Raw genomic sequence first — 14,111 nt, forward strand, 5'->3', positions numbered from 1 at the left:
CCATAAGTCACTGGTGTTTGGTGATGAGTTTTTGGCTCAAGGTCTACATTTAAAGTCACACCAGATGTGTTCAACTGGGATTAGGACTTGCTTTATGCAGCCCAGTCAAGTTCTTCCACACTGACTGAATCAATCATTTCTATTTGAACCTTGCTTTATACAGTACACAGAGGCATTGTCCTGCTAGAATAGAAAAGGGTTGTGTCCGAACTGTTGCTATAAAATTAGAAGCACACAATTCCCTAGAATATCATTATATGCTTAAACATCAGGATTTGTACTCATGGAAATTACTAAAGTAGTCAAACCTGTTCATTAGAAGAGGGTGTCCCAATACTTTTGGCAATATAGTGTATGTACTTTACATTATGTGATTAATTTACAACAAAAATAACATAATGTATTTATCTCAAAAACCTATTTTTTCTCTTGCATTCCTTCCTTAATGAAATTGAACCAGTACAGTACCGACGCATTTTCCGGCAAGTCTGCGGGTCCTCCAAAATACTGCGAATGAAGGATGTGAGCCAAGGCTATATTCCGAGGATTCTTCATATGGAAACGACCTTAACAGCTTGATGACCTGGCAGATGAGGTATGCAGCTGTCTGACTGAGAAACTGTTATACAAACAGTGATAAAGTGTTGTAAAACTTTTAGAAATTAAAAAGAGGTTATCTGGAAAAAATTGACTTTGTATGCAGTTAATGCCATTAGTTTTTCTAATTACAAAGGTTGTTTTTTAACTTAATGTCCCCCAAATATTCTACATTTGTTTTAATTCAGAAATTAATAATGCATCCTTAAATGATGACCATGTTTTGTTTTGTTTTTAAATAAAAAAAGTGTAACTTTTTTCATCTATTTACCCAGATTTGATGGCATAACCACAAGCAAAACTCTTTTGACTTTTTAACATAAAAGATTGTATACAATAGATACTTGGCCACTTTTATTATTATTATTTCTTTTAATTTTATATTTGTCTTTCTTGAAATGTTTTGAAAGTTTAATGTTTTCATTCTAGATCTGATGGAACTCAAAGAGAAACATCAAGAACGAGTCATCAGTGGAGGAGAAGCATCAGTGTCAGAAACATTTCACAACGGAAGAAAATTATTTGAGCTGCTGACAAACTGAACAGAAGCCAACAAATATATCACTTGCCTGCAGTGTGCAATGAGTTTCACCAATGAAAGAATCCTTAATGCACACATAAATAAAGTTTCCCATTAGGCTTAATGCACACATAAGAATTTACACTAGCAAAAAAACATTTCACCTGTCTGCATTGTGGGAAAGAGTTTCTTCAACCAAGGAAACCTTAACATGTACATAAAAACAGCCTTTTACTTGACTGCAGTGTGGGAGGAGTTACCAGTGTCAGTTATACTTTAAGCATCACATGAAAAAGAAAGGTTAAGATGCACATGAGAAGTCACACTGGAGAAAAGCGTTACTTATGCCATTTGGAAAGGCATTCACATTGCCAAAAATTTTCACTGTGAGGACATTTAACTGGAAAAAGTGTGATTCAAATCTTAATATGGCATCAGCTCTTAAGTTTTTAATATTTAAAAGTTTATATAGAGAAGTTTCATGAACCAAACAGTACTTATCTAATAACTTGACATGCATTTAACGCTTTATCTTGGGTCGATTTATTCACTCAGGACCTTTTCTCCTCCACCTGTTTTTTTCTGACAATGCAGACACAACGGGCGTTTTTCTGTCCGGTGGTCATGCCTTGACTTTGCAAATTCCAGAATTGCATTAGTATTGCATCCTTCTCATGGGCATTTAATAGTTTTTGACTTTTCAGTCTGAGGTAAATCACTTTTTTTGGCTCATTTTATCTGTAAAAGAAAATGTGCCTAATAATTCTGCACACCTGAATATAAGGAGTTGTTCACTTCCAGCCTTCATGGACAATTATATATCACTTATAAATAATTAAATACAAAATGAATAGTAGTTATTAAGATTGATGTGGTTTGGAATTGGTCAAATGTGCTTGGAAAAAAAATATGACCACAATATCAACGTGCCTAATAATTATGCACACATTACTTATAAATACTATAGCAAGCTTACAGTGTAGCAGTTTCAGAATTCTTGTTTGAAGTGTAACTGTTCGTTATTTAAGTTCGATTAGCATATTGAAGTCTTACAATTATGTTAACACATTACTAATAAATTACAAATATTTGTTTCAGCGTGTAAACGAAGTGGCATTTACATCCACTTTGCACTAAGCGTTTGGCATCTCATTTACAGCTGCAAGTCTCATGACAGAGCATCGTACAACTCCTTGTGTTTTATCTCTATGTATACATTAACATCAGTAGATTCGTAGCGTTCTGTGCAGCGTTAATTCTAGTGATTAGATGCGTTTCCAGGCGTGAGAAACGGTTGTGTGATAGTCCGATGTGTGATAGTCCGACTGTCCAACAAAAAGGCGTTGGATTTTATTACAGGTGTCCGGTTGTCAACAAAGACTTCTTCTAGCAATCAACCCGCGGAGGATAAACGATATGCACCATTGGCGTTTGTTGTGCATTTGCAATAATAAAACGCTTTGTCAACGGAGGTGTATTGCCTAGGAGCCTAACTCAGGAGTGGATGTTTATTATTCACTGTGTGCATCTCACTGGGCGCAGCCATGTTTGAGTGACGTCATACTCCCGCGTGTTGACAAAATCAGAGCTGTGGATTTCTGCACGAGTTTCGAAGTTGTAAGTTGGCACTTTACTGACTGTGCTTCCAAATACAACGCTGGAAATTCCGGGTTCAACATAGCACAGCATAACAGCTGAAACATGTCTGACATGTGTGTGAAAATGGAGTTTATTAAAGAGGAGAGTGAAGACATTGGATATGAAGAAGCATACAGAACGAAAATTGAAGATACAAAGGGAGAAAGTGGTAGGTGTTCATTGTGTTTTCATTCTTCATTTATAACTCCTGGTGAATATTAAGATAACTTTGAGGCAGTACAAGAGAGAAATGATGTGCATGTTGCCTCAGTCTTGGGCTGAGGACTTTTATACTTTGAATACTGATTTGATTTCATTCAGGATTTATTTATTTATTGATTTAATGTCATTTGGTTGTAAATTGAACTGCACTGTTTGTACTGTATTTTTGATTCGCCAAAAAGAACTGGTTTAAAAGTGTCAATTTGCTTGTGATTCCTACTGTAGTTAATGTGTTCGGCATATGTTATTGCGTGCAGCCCATGAGGACAACACATTTTTTCTTGTCATTATTTTGTGGAGAACGTTATTATATATTATTAGATTCAATTCAGACTCCAGACTAGATAAAACTACTAATTTTCTCTTGTGGATGTAGAAGTGCAAGAAACACTTCTAGATTAAAAGCAACAACAATAGCTGTCATTAGTAGGCTATAACCTTTATGTGAAATGTAATATTTGTCTCACACATTGAATGCATGTGAGTGTTCACATTTTAATTATTATTATAACTTTTTTTGTGTTTTTTCCATGTAAAAAATATTTATAGTTGATAAATATCATTCATATGTATAGTTAGTATTAGTAAGTATTGTAGTATTTATAATTGAAACTACATATCGTTTCTAAATAGGTTCTGTGTGACATGTATGACGATAGATAGATGAAATATTTTGAAATATTTTTGCGTTTATTTGAACGTTTAGGCGCGAACCTTGAGCCCATTGAACCTTGCTGATTTGCATGTGAAATTAGGCTTTTATTGACAAGCGAAAGTTCACGGAATGGGGCGCAATAATCGTTTCATCTTGATCGAAATCGAAACTGAATTTCAATTGATTGCACAGTCCTAATATCAGGACAGTTATATCGCATTTTAACCTTAATCAAATGTTTTTTTTTTTTTTTTTTTTTTTTGCAGAAGTGGAGAAAAGAATCCACGAGAAGGGAAAAAAAAAGTTTTGTAGCAGGAGTGTCTGTTTAGCATTTCTAGAAGTAGTTGAAATGTGTTCTCTTACGAGAGGTCTCTCGTACTGCGTAAGCGTAAGCTTACGCTTGGGGAAAATCCTTTCCGCGAGAGATATTGAAGCCAAAAAATTATCCTTAATTTTGTATTAATGTAAAACGCGTTGCCGCAGTGAGCAGACATAGGCGAGGCGTATTGTGTGCCTATTGGCTGCTCTGCAGCAACTGCAGCACCTATCGAGCGAGGCTTGGCACGAAACCAGCTCCAATGAGGGCATTTTGCGCCTAATACGTCATCTCCTGCCGAAAGTGGCGTGATCCAAGCCTATAAATATCGCTCGAAGGCAGCTACACTCTGATTTTTTCATCCTTCAAGCGAAGCTCACGCATCGCTGGAGCCGGAGAAGAAGCCGCCGTCGACTGCAAGCATCTCAGCGGGACGAGCCATTGGAACTGCTGGCCACGCCGCCTTCCGTGCTTTCCTGCTGCGCTTTCCGGCGCCTATATCCTTTATAATCCTTTTTAATCTACAGTGTGTGTCGCCGCTGCGATACACACTGTTTCTCTAAGAGAGCAAAGTGTCTTTTTAAAGATGCTTTCATACGGCTCGTGCAGATGCCAATGGCGACTCTGAGGACTTGCCTTGCCTTCTTCACTGAGACTGCTCCCCCGCCCGCGCGGTGTCGCGCCGTAAAAAGCGCTGTGCCCAGCGGGCCCCGGACCCTTCCTCCAGCCGACAAAGCTCGCCGGTTCGCCCGCCTGCTTCATCGACCTAGTCAGCCTCTGTTCCGGACGTAAAGCGGCCGCTGTATGCCACCGCTTACATCGACGCCGCTGACGAGGGGGGCCATGAAGGAGGAAGAGGATTTCCGTTTCCCGCCAAAGCGGGAACGCGCATGCTGCTCAGAAGAGGCGATAGCAGCCCACTTATGTCTGCCCTCCGCTGGACGGCGTGCTAAGTTGGCCCTCCCCTCTAAAGCTTGCCGTCAGACGTCAAACCTGCTTCGCCGCGCTTTCGCCGCCGCCTAGCCGCGTCAGCGCTGCGTAACATGGTCTCTCACCGTTGCTGAGAGGCACCCGTGGTTAACGCTTTCTGACGTTTTTCTCGTCTGGCCGCCGCCCCGCCAGACGCGGCCCGCGGCCCAGGATTGAGTTGAAACCTGAGCCTCCGAAATCGTCCTAGCACAACTGGGAAAACGACGGTGTACGAGTCCCGCGGTTGCCGGACCCCCACCAAAGTTATTCGCTCGTCCAGTTCCAGGAAATGTGACTGTTCCAGTGTTTTCTGCAGCCAACAAACCGGCTCCGTCGCCCGTTTGCCTGCACACAAAAGTCGTTCCCACGGCTACACAGATAAACCCCCAATAAAGTGTATTGTCTGGTGTCCCGGCCACGGCCGATGGTGTTTCATGTGTCGTAAGAATGCCCACTAACCAGTGCTCATCTCTACACACAAGCACAGCGCACATAAAATCGACTCAGATCGATTGCGCGTCACACGTGGTAAATGTGCCCGCTTCACAGTGCCCACAGACACCACATTATGCACTGTTGGTTTCTGTAAAAACGAAACCAACAGTGCATTAACTCTATGCAGTGCATTCGCTCTATGCAGGCGAACATTGTTTTGGAGTGTTAAATGTGCCCGCTTCACAGTGCTCACAGACACCTCATTATGCACGTCAACCGGTTTCTGTAAAAACGAAACCAGGAGTGCGTTCGCTCTATGCAGGCGAACGCTGTTTGGAGTGTTGAACGCCGGTGCGCGAGTCCCGCGGCTGCCAGACTCCCACCGAAAGTATTCGCTCGCTCAGCTCCAAGAAATGTGGCTGTTCCAGCGTTATCCGCAGTCATCAAGCCGGCGCTGCAGCCTGCTTGTCTGCACTCAAGAGCCGTTCTCACGGCTACCCAATTAAATCCTCAAAGGAGTGTATTTTCGGGTGTTCCGGCCATAGCCGAAGGTGTTTTGTGTGTAGCTCGCATGCACATACACATGAGCACATCCTGTCATACAAAACCCGCGCACATAAAGTCGACCCGAATCGGCTGCGCTTCACATGTGATAAATGTGCCCACCCCAGAGTGCCCACACATATCACATCAGGCAGGTCTTACGGTTTCTGTAAAAACGAACCGGACGACGCCCCGTCTACACGGCTAAAGGCTGCGCTGAGTGTGTTGAATGTGCCCGTTACTACGCAACCACATATACACACAAAGATAGCAGTCCCCGCGGTCAGTGTACCCCGAGCCTCGAATGTCACAGTCACTCGTGCGTCACAACGCACCGAAGCGACTCCGTTATTGACAGATCGGAGCGCGCTTCGCACCTACCCCCTTGCGTTACAGGTAAATGCATGGGAAAAGCTCCCAGGGGTTTCACAATGGGTGCTGGACATTATTAAAGGAGGCTATTCGCTACAGTTTCACCGACTTCGCATGTGGTATATGTGCCCACCCCAGAGTGCCCACACATATTACATCATGCAGGTCTTACGGTTTCTGTAAACCGGACGACGCCCAGTCTACGCGGCTTAAAGCTGCATCGAGTGTGTTAAATGTGCCGTTACCACGCAACCACATATACACACAGAGAAAGCGGTCCCCGCGGTCAGCGTACCCCGAGCCTTGCATGTCACAGACACCGAAGCGGCTCCGTTAGTAACAGATCGGAGCGCGCTTCGCACCCACCCCCTCGCATTACATGATAGATGCATGGGAAAAACTCCCAGGGGTCTCAAAATGGGTGCTGGACATTATAAAGAGAGGCTATTCGCTCCAGTTTCGACGACGCCCTCGCCGTTACACGGCGCGCGTCGAGACCACGATAAAGGCAGATGCAGCACACCTGCTACGAGCCGAAGTGACCACTAGATCTAAGGCAACTGAACAAAGCGCTAGTGAAGCGAAAGTTCAGAATGCTCACAACCAAGAAAATCCTCGCACAAGTGTGCCGAGGAGACTGGTTTGTGTCAGTGGATCTGAAAGACGCGTATTTTCAAATACAGATAGCGTCGCGTCACAGGCGATTTTTAAGATTCGCCTTCGAGGGCCAAGCTTATCAGTACACAGTCCTGCCATTCGGTTTGTCCCTATCACCCCGTACATTTACGAAGTGCATGGACGCAGCGCTCGCCCCGCTCAGACAGAAAGGCGTGCGAATACTGAATTATTTGGACGATTGGCTGATTTTAGCGCAATCTCACTCAATGCTCAGGGAACACACGACCATGTTACTCGATCACCTCAAGAACTTGGGTTTGAAAGTCAATTGGGAGAAAAGCTCGCTGAACCCCAGCCAGAATATCTCCTTCCTGGGCATAGAAGTGGACTCGCTGGCAATGACAGCGAAGCTTTCGTCAGTGCGCGCGCTGAACGTTCAGAGCGCAGTGAGCGCGCTCTGCCGCAGCAAGTCTGCCCCGCTCAAGACCTTTCAAAGAGTGTTAGGTCTTGTGGCCTCAGCATCATCAGTTCTACAGTTAGGGATGCTCTGCATGCGCCCACTGCAGTTCTGGCTGAGAGCGCGAGTGCCGCGCCGAGCGTGGGCGTCCGGTCGACTCCGTCTCACGATCAATCAGAGATGCGTTACAGCCCTGATGCCGTGGAGAACAGCCGGCTGGTACCAAACAGGTGTCACTCTAGAGAGACCCTCGAAGGTGAAAGTAGTGTCCACGGACGCGTCCACCTCGGGATGGGGAGCGCTGCTAGACGGCAGACCGTCGTTCGGCCAGTGGTCAGAACGCGAGAAATCGCTGCATATCAACTGCCTCGAAATGATGGCAGTGGAGAATGCGCTGACATATTTTCTTCCCTTATTGAAGGGAAGTCATGTATTAGTCCGCTCCGACAACATATCGGTAGTGGCTTACATAAATCGCCAGGGCGGTCTCAGGTCCAGAAAACTACATGCACTTGCAGAACGCCTTCTGGTATGGGCTCATCGCAACCTGCGCTCGCTGAGGGCAGCGCACGTGCGGGGGACCCTAAATGTAGGACCAGACAGACTGTCTAGGAACAATGTTCCGGCGGGCGAATGGTCGCTGCACCCTCAGACGGTGCAACTATTATGGAAAACATTCGGCAGAGCGGAGATAGATCTATTCGCATCTCAGGACAACGCTCATTGTCTAGAATTCTTTTCCAAAGCCAAGGACGCGCTAGCCCATGCGTGGCCCCGCCGTCCTCTTTATGCTTTTCCCCCAGTCTCTCTCCTACCTCAGGTGATAGAGAGGGTGAAGGAGGAAGGGTGTGCAATACTGCTGATAGCGCCGTTTTGGGGGAACCAGCCTTGGTTCCCAGCGCTGATGCAGATGACGAGCATCGCACCGTGGCCAATACCTGTGAGGAGAGACCTCCTCTCGCAGGCGGGCGGCGCGATTTGGCACCCTCACCCCGAGCTGTGGTCCCTTCATGTATGGGTCACCAGGGAATATATGATGAACTCCCCACAGGAGTGATATCAACGATCACACAGGCTAGGGCTCCATCTACTAGACGGCTCTATGCCTCGAAGTGGTCGATATTTGCGGACTGGTGCACAGCCCGCGGATCTTCACCCACAGACTGTGGAGTGACAGATGTACTTTCCTTCCTACAAGAGCTGCTGGACAAGGGCAGGTCCCCGTCCACGCTCAAAGTTTATGTGGCGGCCATACCAGCGTTCTCGAGGACAACGCTAGGTCAGTCAATAGGGAGGAACGATTTAATCATACGCTTCCTTAGAGGAGCTAAGAGATTAAATCCACCCAGACCGCCTTCAGTCCCAACGTGGGACCTTTCTGTGGTGCTGGACGCTATGAAGGGCGGACCATTCGAACCACTACAGGCGGCTGAATTAGAATATCTGTCTCTTAAGGCTATATTCCTCCTAGCGCTCGCTTCAGTGAAGCGCGTAGGAGACTTGCACGCGCTCTCCGTGGGCGCGACATGCATGGAGTTTGGACCTAACGACTCTAAAGTTATACTCAAACCCAAGCATGGATATGTGCCAAAGTCTATTAACACACCGTTTCGAGCACAGGTCATCGCACTGTCTGCTCTGCCGGTTGTGGATGAAGAGGCTGACGCGAGACTCTTATGTCCAGTGAGAGCGCTAAGAGTCTATGTGTCTCGCACGTCTGCTTTTAGACAGACAGAACAGCTGTTTGTCTCGTTTTACGGGCATTCTAAAGGAATGGCTGCGTCAAAACAGACTTTATCCAGATGGATAGTGGATGCTATTGCACTGGCGTACGAGTCCAAGGGCATGCAATGCCCGCTGGGTGTCAGAGCACATTCCACGAGGGGCGTGGCCTCGTCGTGGGCTGTGGTCGAGTGGGATTAACTTGCAAGACATTTGTACGGCGGCAGGCTGGGCCTCTCCGTCTACATTCATAAGATTCTACAACTTGGAGGTTCCCGCCCTACAGGCCAAGTTGCTATCGGTCTAGATATTAACAGATATCTAGACCCATGTTCCAAGTTTATCCAGGTCGTTTACCTGCCCGGATACACCAGGAGCCAGTGTTTCTAGGGTCCTAATCCCCTTATACGTTCAAGCACGTTCAAGCACTATATGAACCCCGGGCTATCGCCCTCGGGTCTATGGTATCAGATCTTGGCATGCACGGCGTTTTACATGGGGTCCCCAAGCGTAAGCTTACGCTTACGCAGTACGAGAGACCTCTCGTAAGAGAACGTACTCGGTTACTAACGTAACCTCGGTTCTCTCAGAGAGGGAACGAGTACTGCGTACCTTGCCGTGCAAGCGCGTGCTCTGGGCGCTTTTATGATGAAAAAACCAGAGTGTAGCTGCCTTCGAGCGATATTTATAGGCTTGGATCACGCCACTTTCGGCGGGAGATGACGTATTAGGCGCAAAATGCCCTCATTGGAGCTGGTTTCGCGCCAAGCCTCGCTCGATAGGTGCTGCAGTTGCTGCAGAGCAGCCAATAGGCACACAATACGCCTCGCCTATGTCTGCTCACTGCGGCAACGCGTTTTACATTAATACAAAATTAAGGATAATTTTTTGGCTTCAATATCTCTCGCGGAAAGGATTTTCCCCAAGCGTAAGCTTACGCTTACGCAGTACTCGTTCCCTCTCTGAGAGAACCGAGGTTACGTTAGTAACCGAGTACGTTTTTTAAAAACTGATATACTGATATTATAACTTCAGTATATCAGTTATATCAAGTATATAAGTTAGTATAGCATAAACTGCATTTTAAGGCATTTATTTAGGAAATTAATATAAAAATATAGCATTTTTATATTTTTGAATACTTTTATGCAAGTCTAAAGTAGTCTAACAGCCTACTACAGAAATTGAATGTAATTATTTGAATGTAAAATAACAGCGTCTTCACTATAATAATTAAACATGCATTGTTTCTTATTAAAACTACAAAAGTCCTTCATTCAAGAGCAGTGAGTGATTTTTTTTAATTGTATTTTTACGTTTTATTAATATTAAGCGCAGAGACGGCAGAAGGAATATTATTTTTTGCCGCTTTAAGAGCCACACACTGTTACACACGTATTTTCATTCTCAACTGTTTATGATCATTTAAGACAAAACTGACAAGGGTTTACCATGAAAAATCACCAAGCACCTCATTTTGAAATATTTTTGCGTGCATTTGACCATTTAGACGCGAACCTTGAGCTAAAAGATAACTTTACATGTCCGTGTTCTCTGAGCGCATACACAGAAGTTATCTTTCTCACTTTTAAAAACACCACATCAAAAAAACATTAATAAATTAAGCACGTCCCGTTTTATGAAAGTCAAATATCAGATGTTTTTGCTGATTTGCATGTGAAATTAGACTTTTATGGAGGAGTGAAAGTGCACTGAATGGGGCACAATAATCGTTTCATCTTGATCGTTTGAAGCTGAAATCGAAATCGAAACTGAATTTCAATTAATTGCACAGCCCTAATATCAGGAAAAAAGTAATTTTGTGTATAAGTTAGTATAGCATAAATTGCATTTTAATGCATTTATTTAGGAAATTAATATAAAATTATTGCTTTTTTATATATTTTTTTAACTTTTGAATCTTAAACACAGTAAAACTTGATTATAAATAAATACTGAACCACTTTTATTTCGTATTTTATACTTGTCATTTTTTAACAGAATTTCACAATCTGCTATTCTATTCTAGATCGGATTGGAATCAAAGAAGAAAGTCAAGAACTGAATGAAGAGGAGGAGAAACATCACTATCACTTCACAACTGGAGAAAATAGTTTGAGTCTCTTAAAAACAGAAGCCAGAAAATCTTTCACCTGCCTTCAGTGTGGAAAGCATTTCAGCACTAAAGGAAACCTTAATGTGCACCTCAAAATTCACACTGGAGAGAAGCCTTTCACCTGCTGTCAGTGTGGGAAGAATTTTGCCACTAAAGGAAATCTTAATGTACACATAAGAATTCACACAGGAGAAAAGCCTTTCACTTGCCTTCAGTGTGGAAAGAGTTTTCCATTTAAAGGAAGGCTTAATATGCACATCAGAATTCATACTGGAGAAAAGCCTTTCACCTGCCCTCATTGTGGAAGAAGTTACCAGTGTAAAACATACCTTAATAGGCACATGAAAATTCACGAGGCCCAGAACCCTTTCACCTGTGCTCAGTGTGGAAAAAGTTTCACAATGAAAGAAGGCTTGAAACGTCACGTGAGAATTCACGCTGGGGATAAATCCTTCACCTGCCCTCATTGTGGGAAGGGTTTTATACATAAGAGAAACCTTGATTCGCACATAAAGATTCACACTGGAGAGCCATCCTCACCATGTGTTGAGAAAGGAACGAGTTTCGTTAAGTGTGACACACAAATAATACTCAAGAAGAAATCATTCACATGCCTTCAATGTGGCAGGAGTTTCACAGATAAAGAAACCTTTAATACACACATGAAAATTCATACTAAAGAAGAGCTTTTCACTTGCCTCCAGTGTGGGAAGAGTTTCCCATGTGAAGAATATCTTAACAGACACATGAAAGTTCACACTGGAGAACACCCTTTCACCTGCTCTCAATGTGGAAGTTGTTTCACAGACAAAAGAAGCCTTAAGAAACACATGAGAACTCACGCTGAAGAGAAACCGTTCACGTGTTCGCAATGTGGGAAGAGTTTCACACGTAAAGAAACCTTTAATGTGCACGTGAGAGTTCATAATGGAGAAAAGCCTTTCAGATGCCTTCAGTGCGGAAAGAGTTACCCATATGAACGATGTCTTAGAAGACACATTAAAACTCACGCTGAGGAGAAGCCTTTTACCTGCTCTCAGTGTGGAGGAAAATTCACAGAGAAAGGAAGCCTTAAGATTCACATGACAATCCACACGGGAGAGAAACCTTTTGGATGCTCACAGTGTGAGAAGAGTTTTAGACGTAAAGGAGGACTTAATGAGCACATGAGAATTCACACTGGAGAAAAGCCGTTCACGTGTCTCCAGTGCGGAAAGAGTTTCGCCGTTAAAGGAGGGTATAATTTGCATATGAGAACTCACACTGGAGAAAAGCCCTATGTTTGTCAACTCTGTGGGAAGAGTTTTATATTAAAAGCAATACTTCATATGCACATGCGAGTTCACACTGGAGAGAGGCCTTTCGTGTGCGTTCACTGTGGGAAAAGATTCAGACGGAAAGTAAACCTCAATCTGCACACGAGACTTCACACTGGAGAAAGGCCTTTCGTGTGCCAGCATTGTGGGAATACTTTCACGTGGGCAAGGAGTCTCAAACAACACGTAGCACGATTTTGTAAGGTTATTCAGTGCTGATCAGGATGGTTCATTTTTTACTTCAGCAGCAGTCCTTAAAAACGCACTTGAAAATTAATGCAAATGAGAAGTCTTTTCTTTAATTGTTTTGGAGTGCACTTGGGATGCACCAAAGAAACCTTACTGGAGAACGACTGTACAAGTGTTCATATTCTGGAAAGATTTGAATCCATTCCAGATAACTAAAATGTGAACATGCATTCTAGATTCTGGAGAGAAGACATACAGCTGGACTTCATAGTTAGATTGCAATGTAAATGTTATGTTGTTGATGTTCAGAAAAAACCCAAAGATGCCATTTGTTTTTGTAAATAATGATCAAGATGTACACACAGTGTATTTGGTGTGTAAGAAAAATATTATGTTTACTTAAAGGATAACTATTGCCAAAATGCAACCTGGGCTGTTTTTTTTTTTTTTTACTGTAAACGAGACAAACTTATATCTTTTGAGATTGACCGTGATTTTGTTTTGTGGTCAATGGCCGGTGAATGGGAGTTCTAGGGGCATAACTTTGAGCGCATCAAAATCGATATTTTTATAACACTAAGAAGGCTCGACACACCATGAAACTTTGCTCAAAGTATCACCTGGTTCTCTACAAATGAACTCGAGCATTGAGAACATTGTTTGTGTACACAGAGTTTACTAAAAAGAAAGGTTTTGAACAACTCACTTTCACTGTTTGAGTTTCCGCTCGCAGCCGTCTTGCCAGTCAAGAGGTGTCGATCTCCGAATGCGAATGAATGGACTCCAAAGGACGAAATATTAGGCTTATATGAGGCTCTTTTTACAACTAGAAGGTTAATATTGTTTTTCACTTGCGACAAAACAACGAATTAGCCATGCATTTATATGGAAATATGCTTTAGGAGCTATCCATCTTTACTCTCCTCACATTGGGAGATCGACACTTCTTGACTGGCAAGACGGCTGCGAGCGGAAACTCAAACAGTGTAAGTGAGTTGTTCAAAAACTTTCTTTTTAGTAAACTCTGTGTACACAAACAATATTCTCAATGCTTGAGTTCATGTGTAGAGACCCAGGCAATACTTCGAGCAAAGTTTCATGGTGTGTCGAGCCTTCTTAGTGTTGTAAAAATATCAATTTTGATGTGCTCAAAGTTATGCCCCTAGTACTCCCATTCACCGGCCATTGACCACAAAACAAAATCACGGTCAATCTCAAAAACGGCTCGTTTGTCGTAATTATGCTTTTAGATATAAGTTTGTCTCATTTACATTAAAAAAACAGCCCAGGTTGCATTTTGGCAATAGTTATCCTTTAATGGTTACATTATATGACATTTAGTCATTAAATGAAAACTTTTGTTGAAAGTGAAATATATGTATTTTTTAAACATGAAATTAACATGCATACAAAGAGTATGTTTTAT

General features: G+C 43.3%; 1 protein-coding gene across 1 annotated transcript in view; it reads left to right on the forward strand.

The window, feature by feature from the left end:
• Positions 1-13,168, forward strand: part of LOC141346172 (uncharacterized) — a 43,420-nt gene extending 30,252 nt beyond the window's left edge. The window contains exons 2-3 of the mRNA XM_073851084.1: positions 11,094-11,725; positions 11,780-13,168. Of these exons, the coding sequence (XP_073707185.1) occupies positions 11,094-11,725; positions 11,780-12,715 (1,568 nt within the window). The 3' untranslated portion in view covers positions 12,716-13,168. The remainder of the gene's footprint in view (positions 1-11,093; positions 11,726-11,779) is intronic.
• The last annotated feature ends 943 nt before the right edge of the window (positions 13,169-14,111 follow it).

Source organism: Garra rufa, chromosome 11 (assembly GCF_049309525.1).
Source record: "Garra rufa chromosome 11, GarRuf1.0, whole genome shotgun sequence".
Classification (NCBI taxonomy): Eukaryota; Metazoa; Chordata; class Actinopteri; order Cypriniformes; family Cyprinidae; genus Garra; species Garra rufa.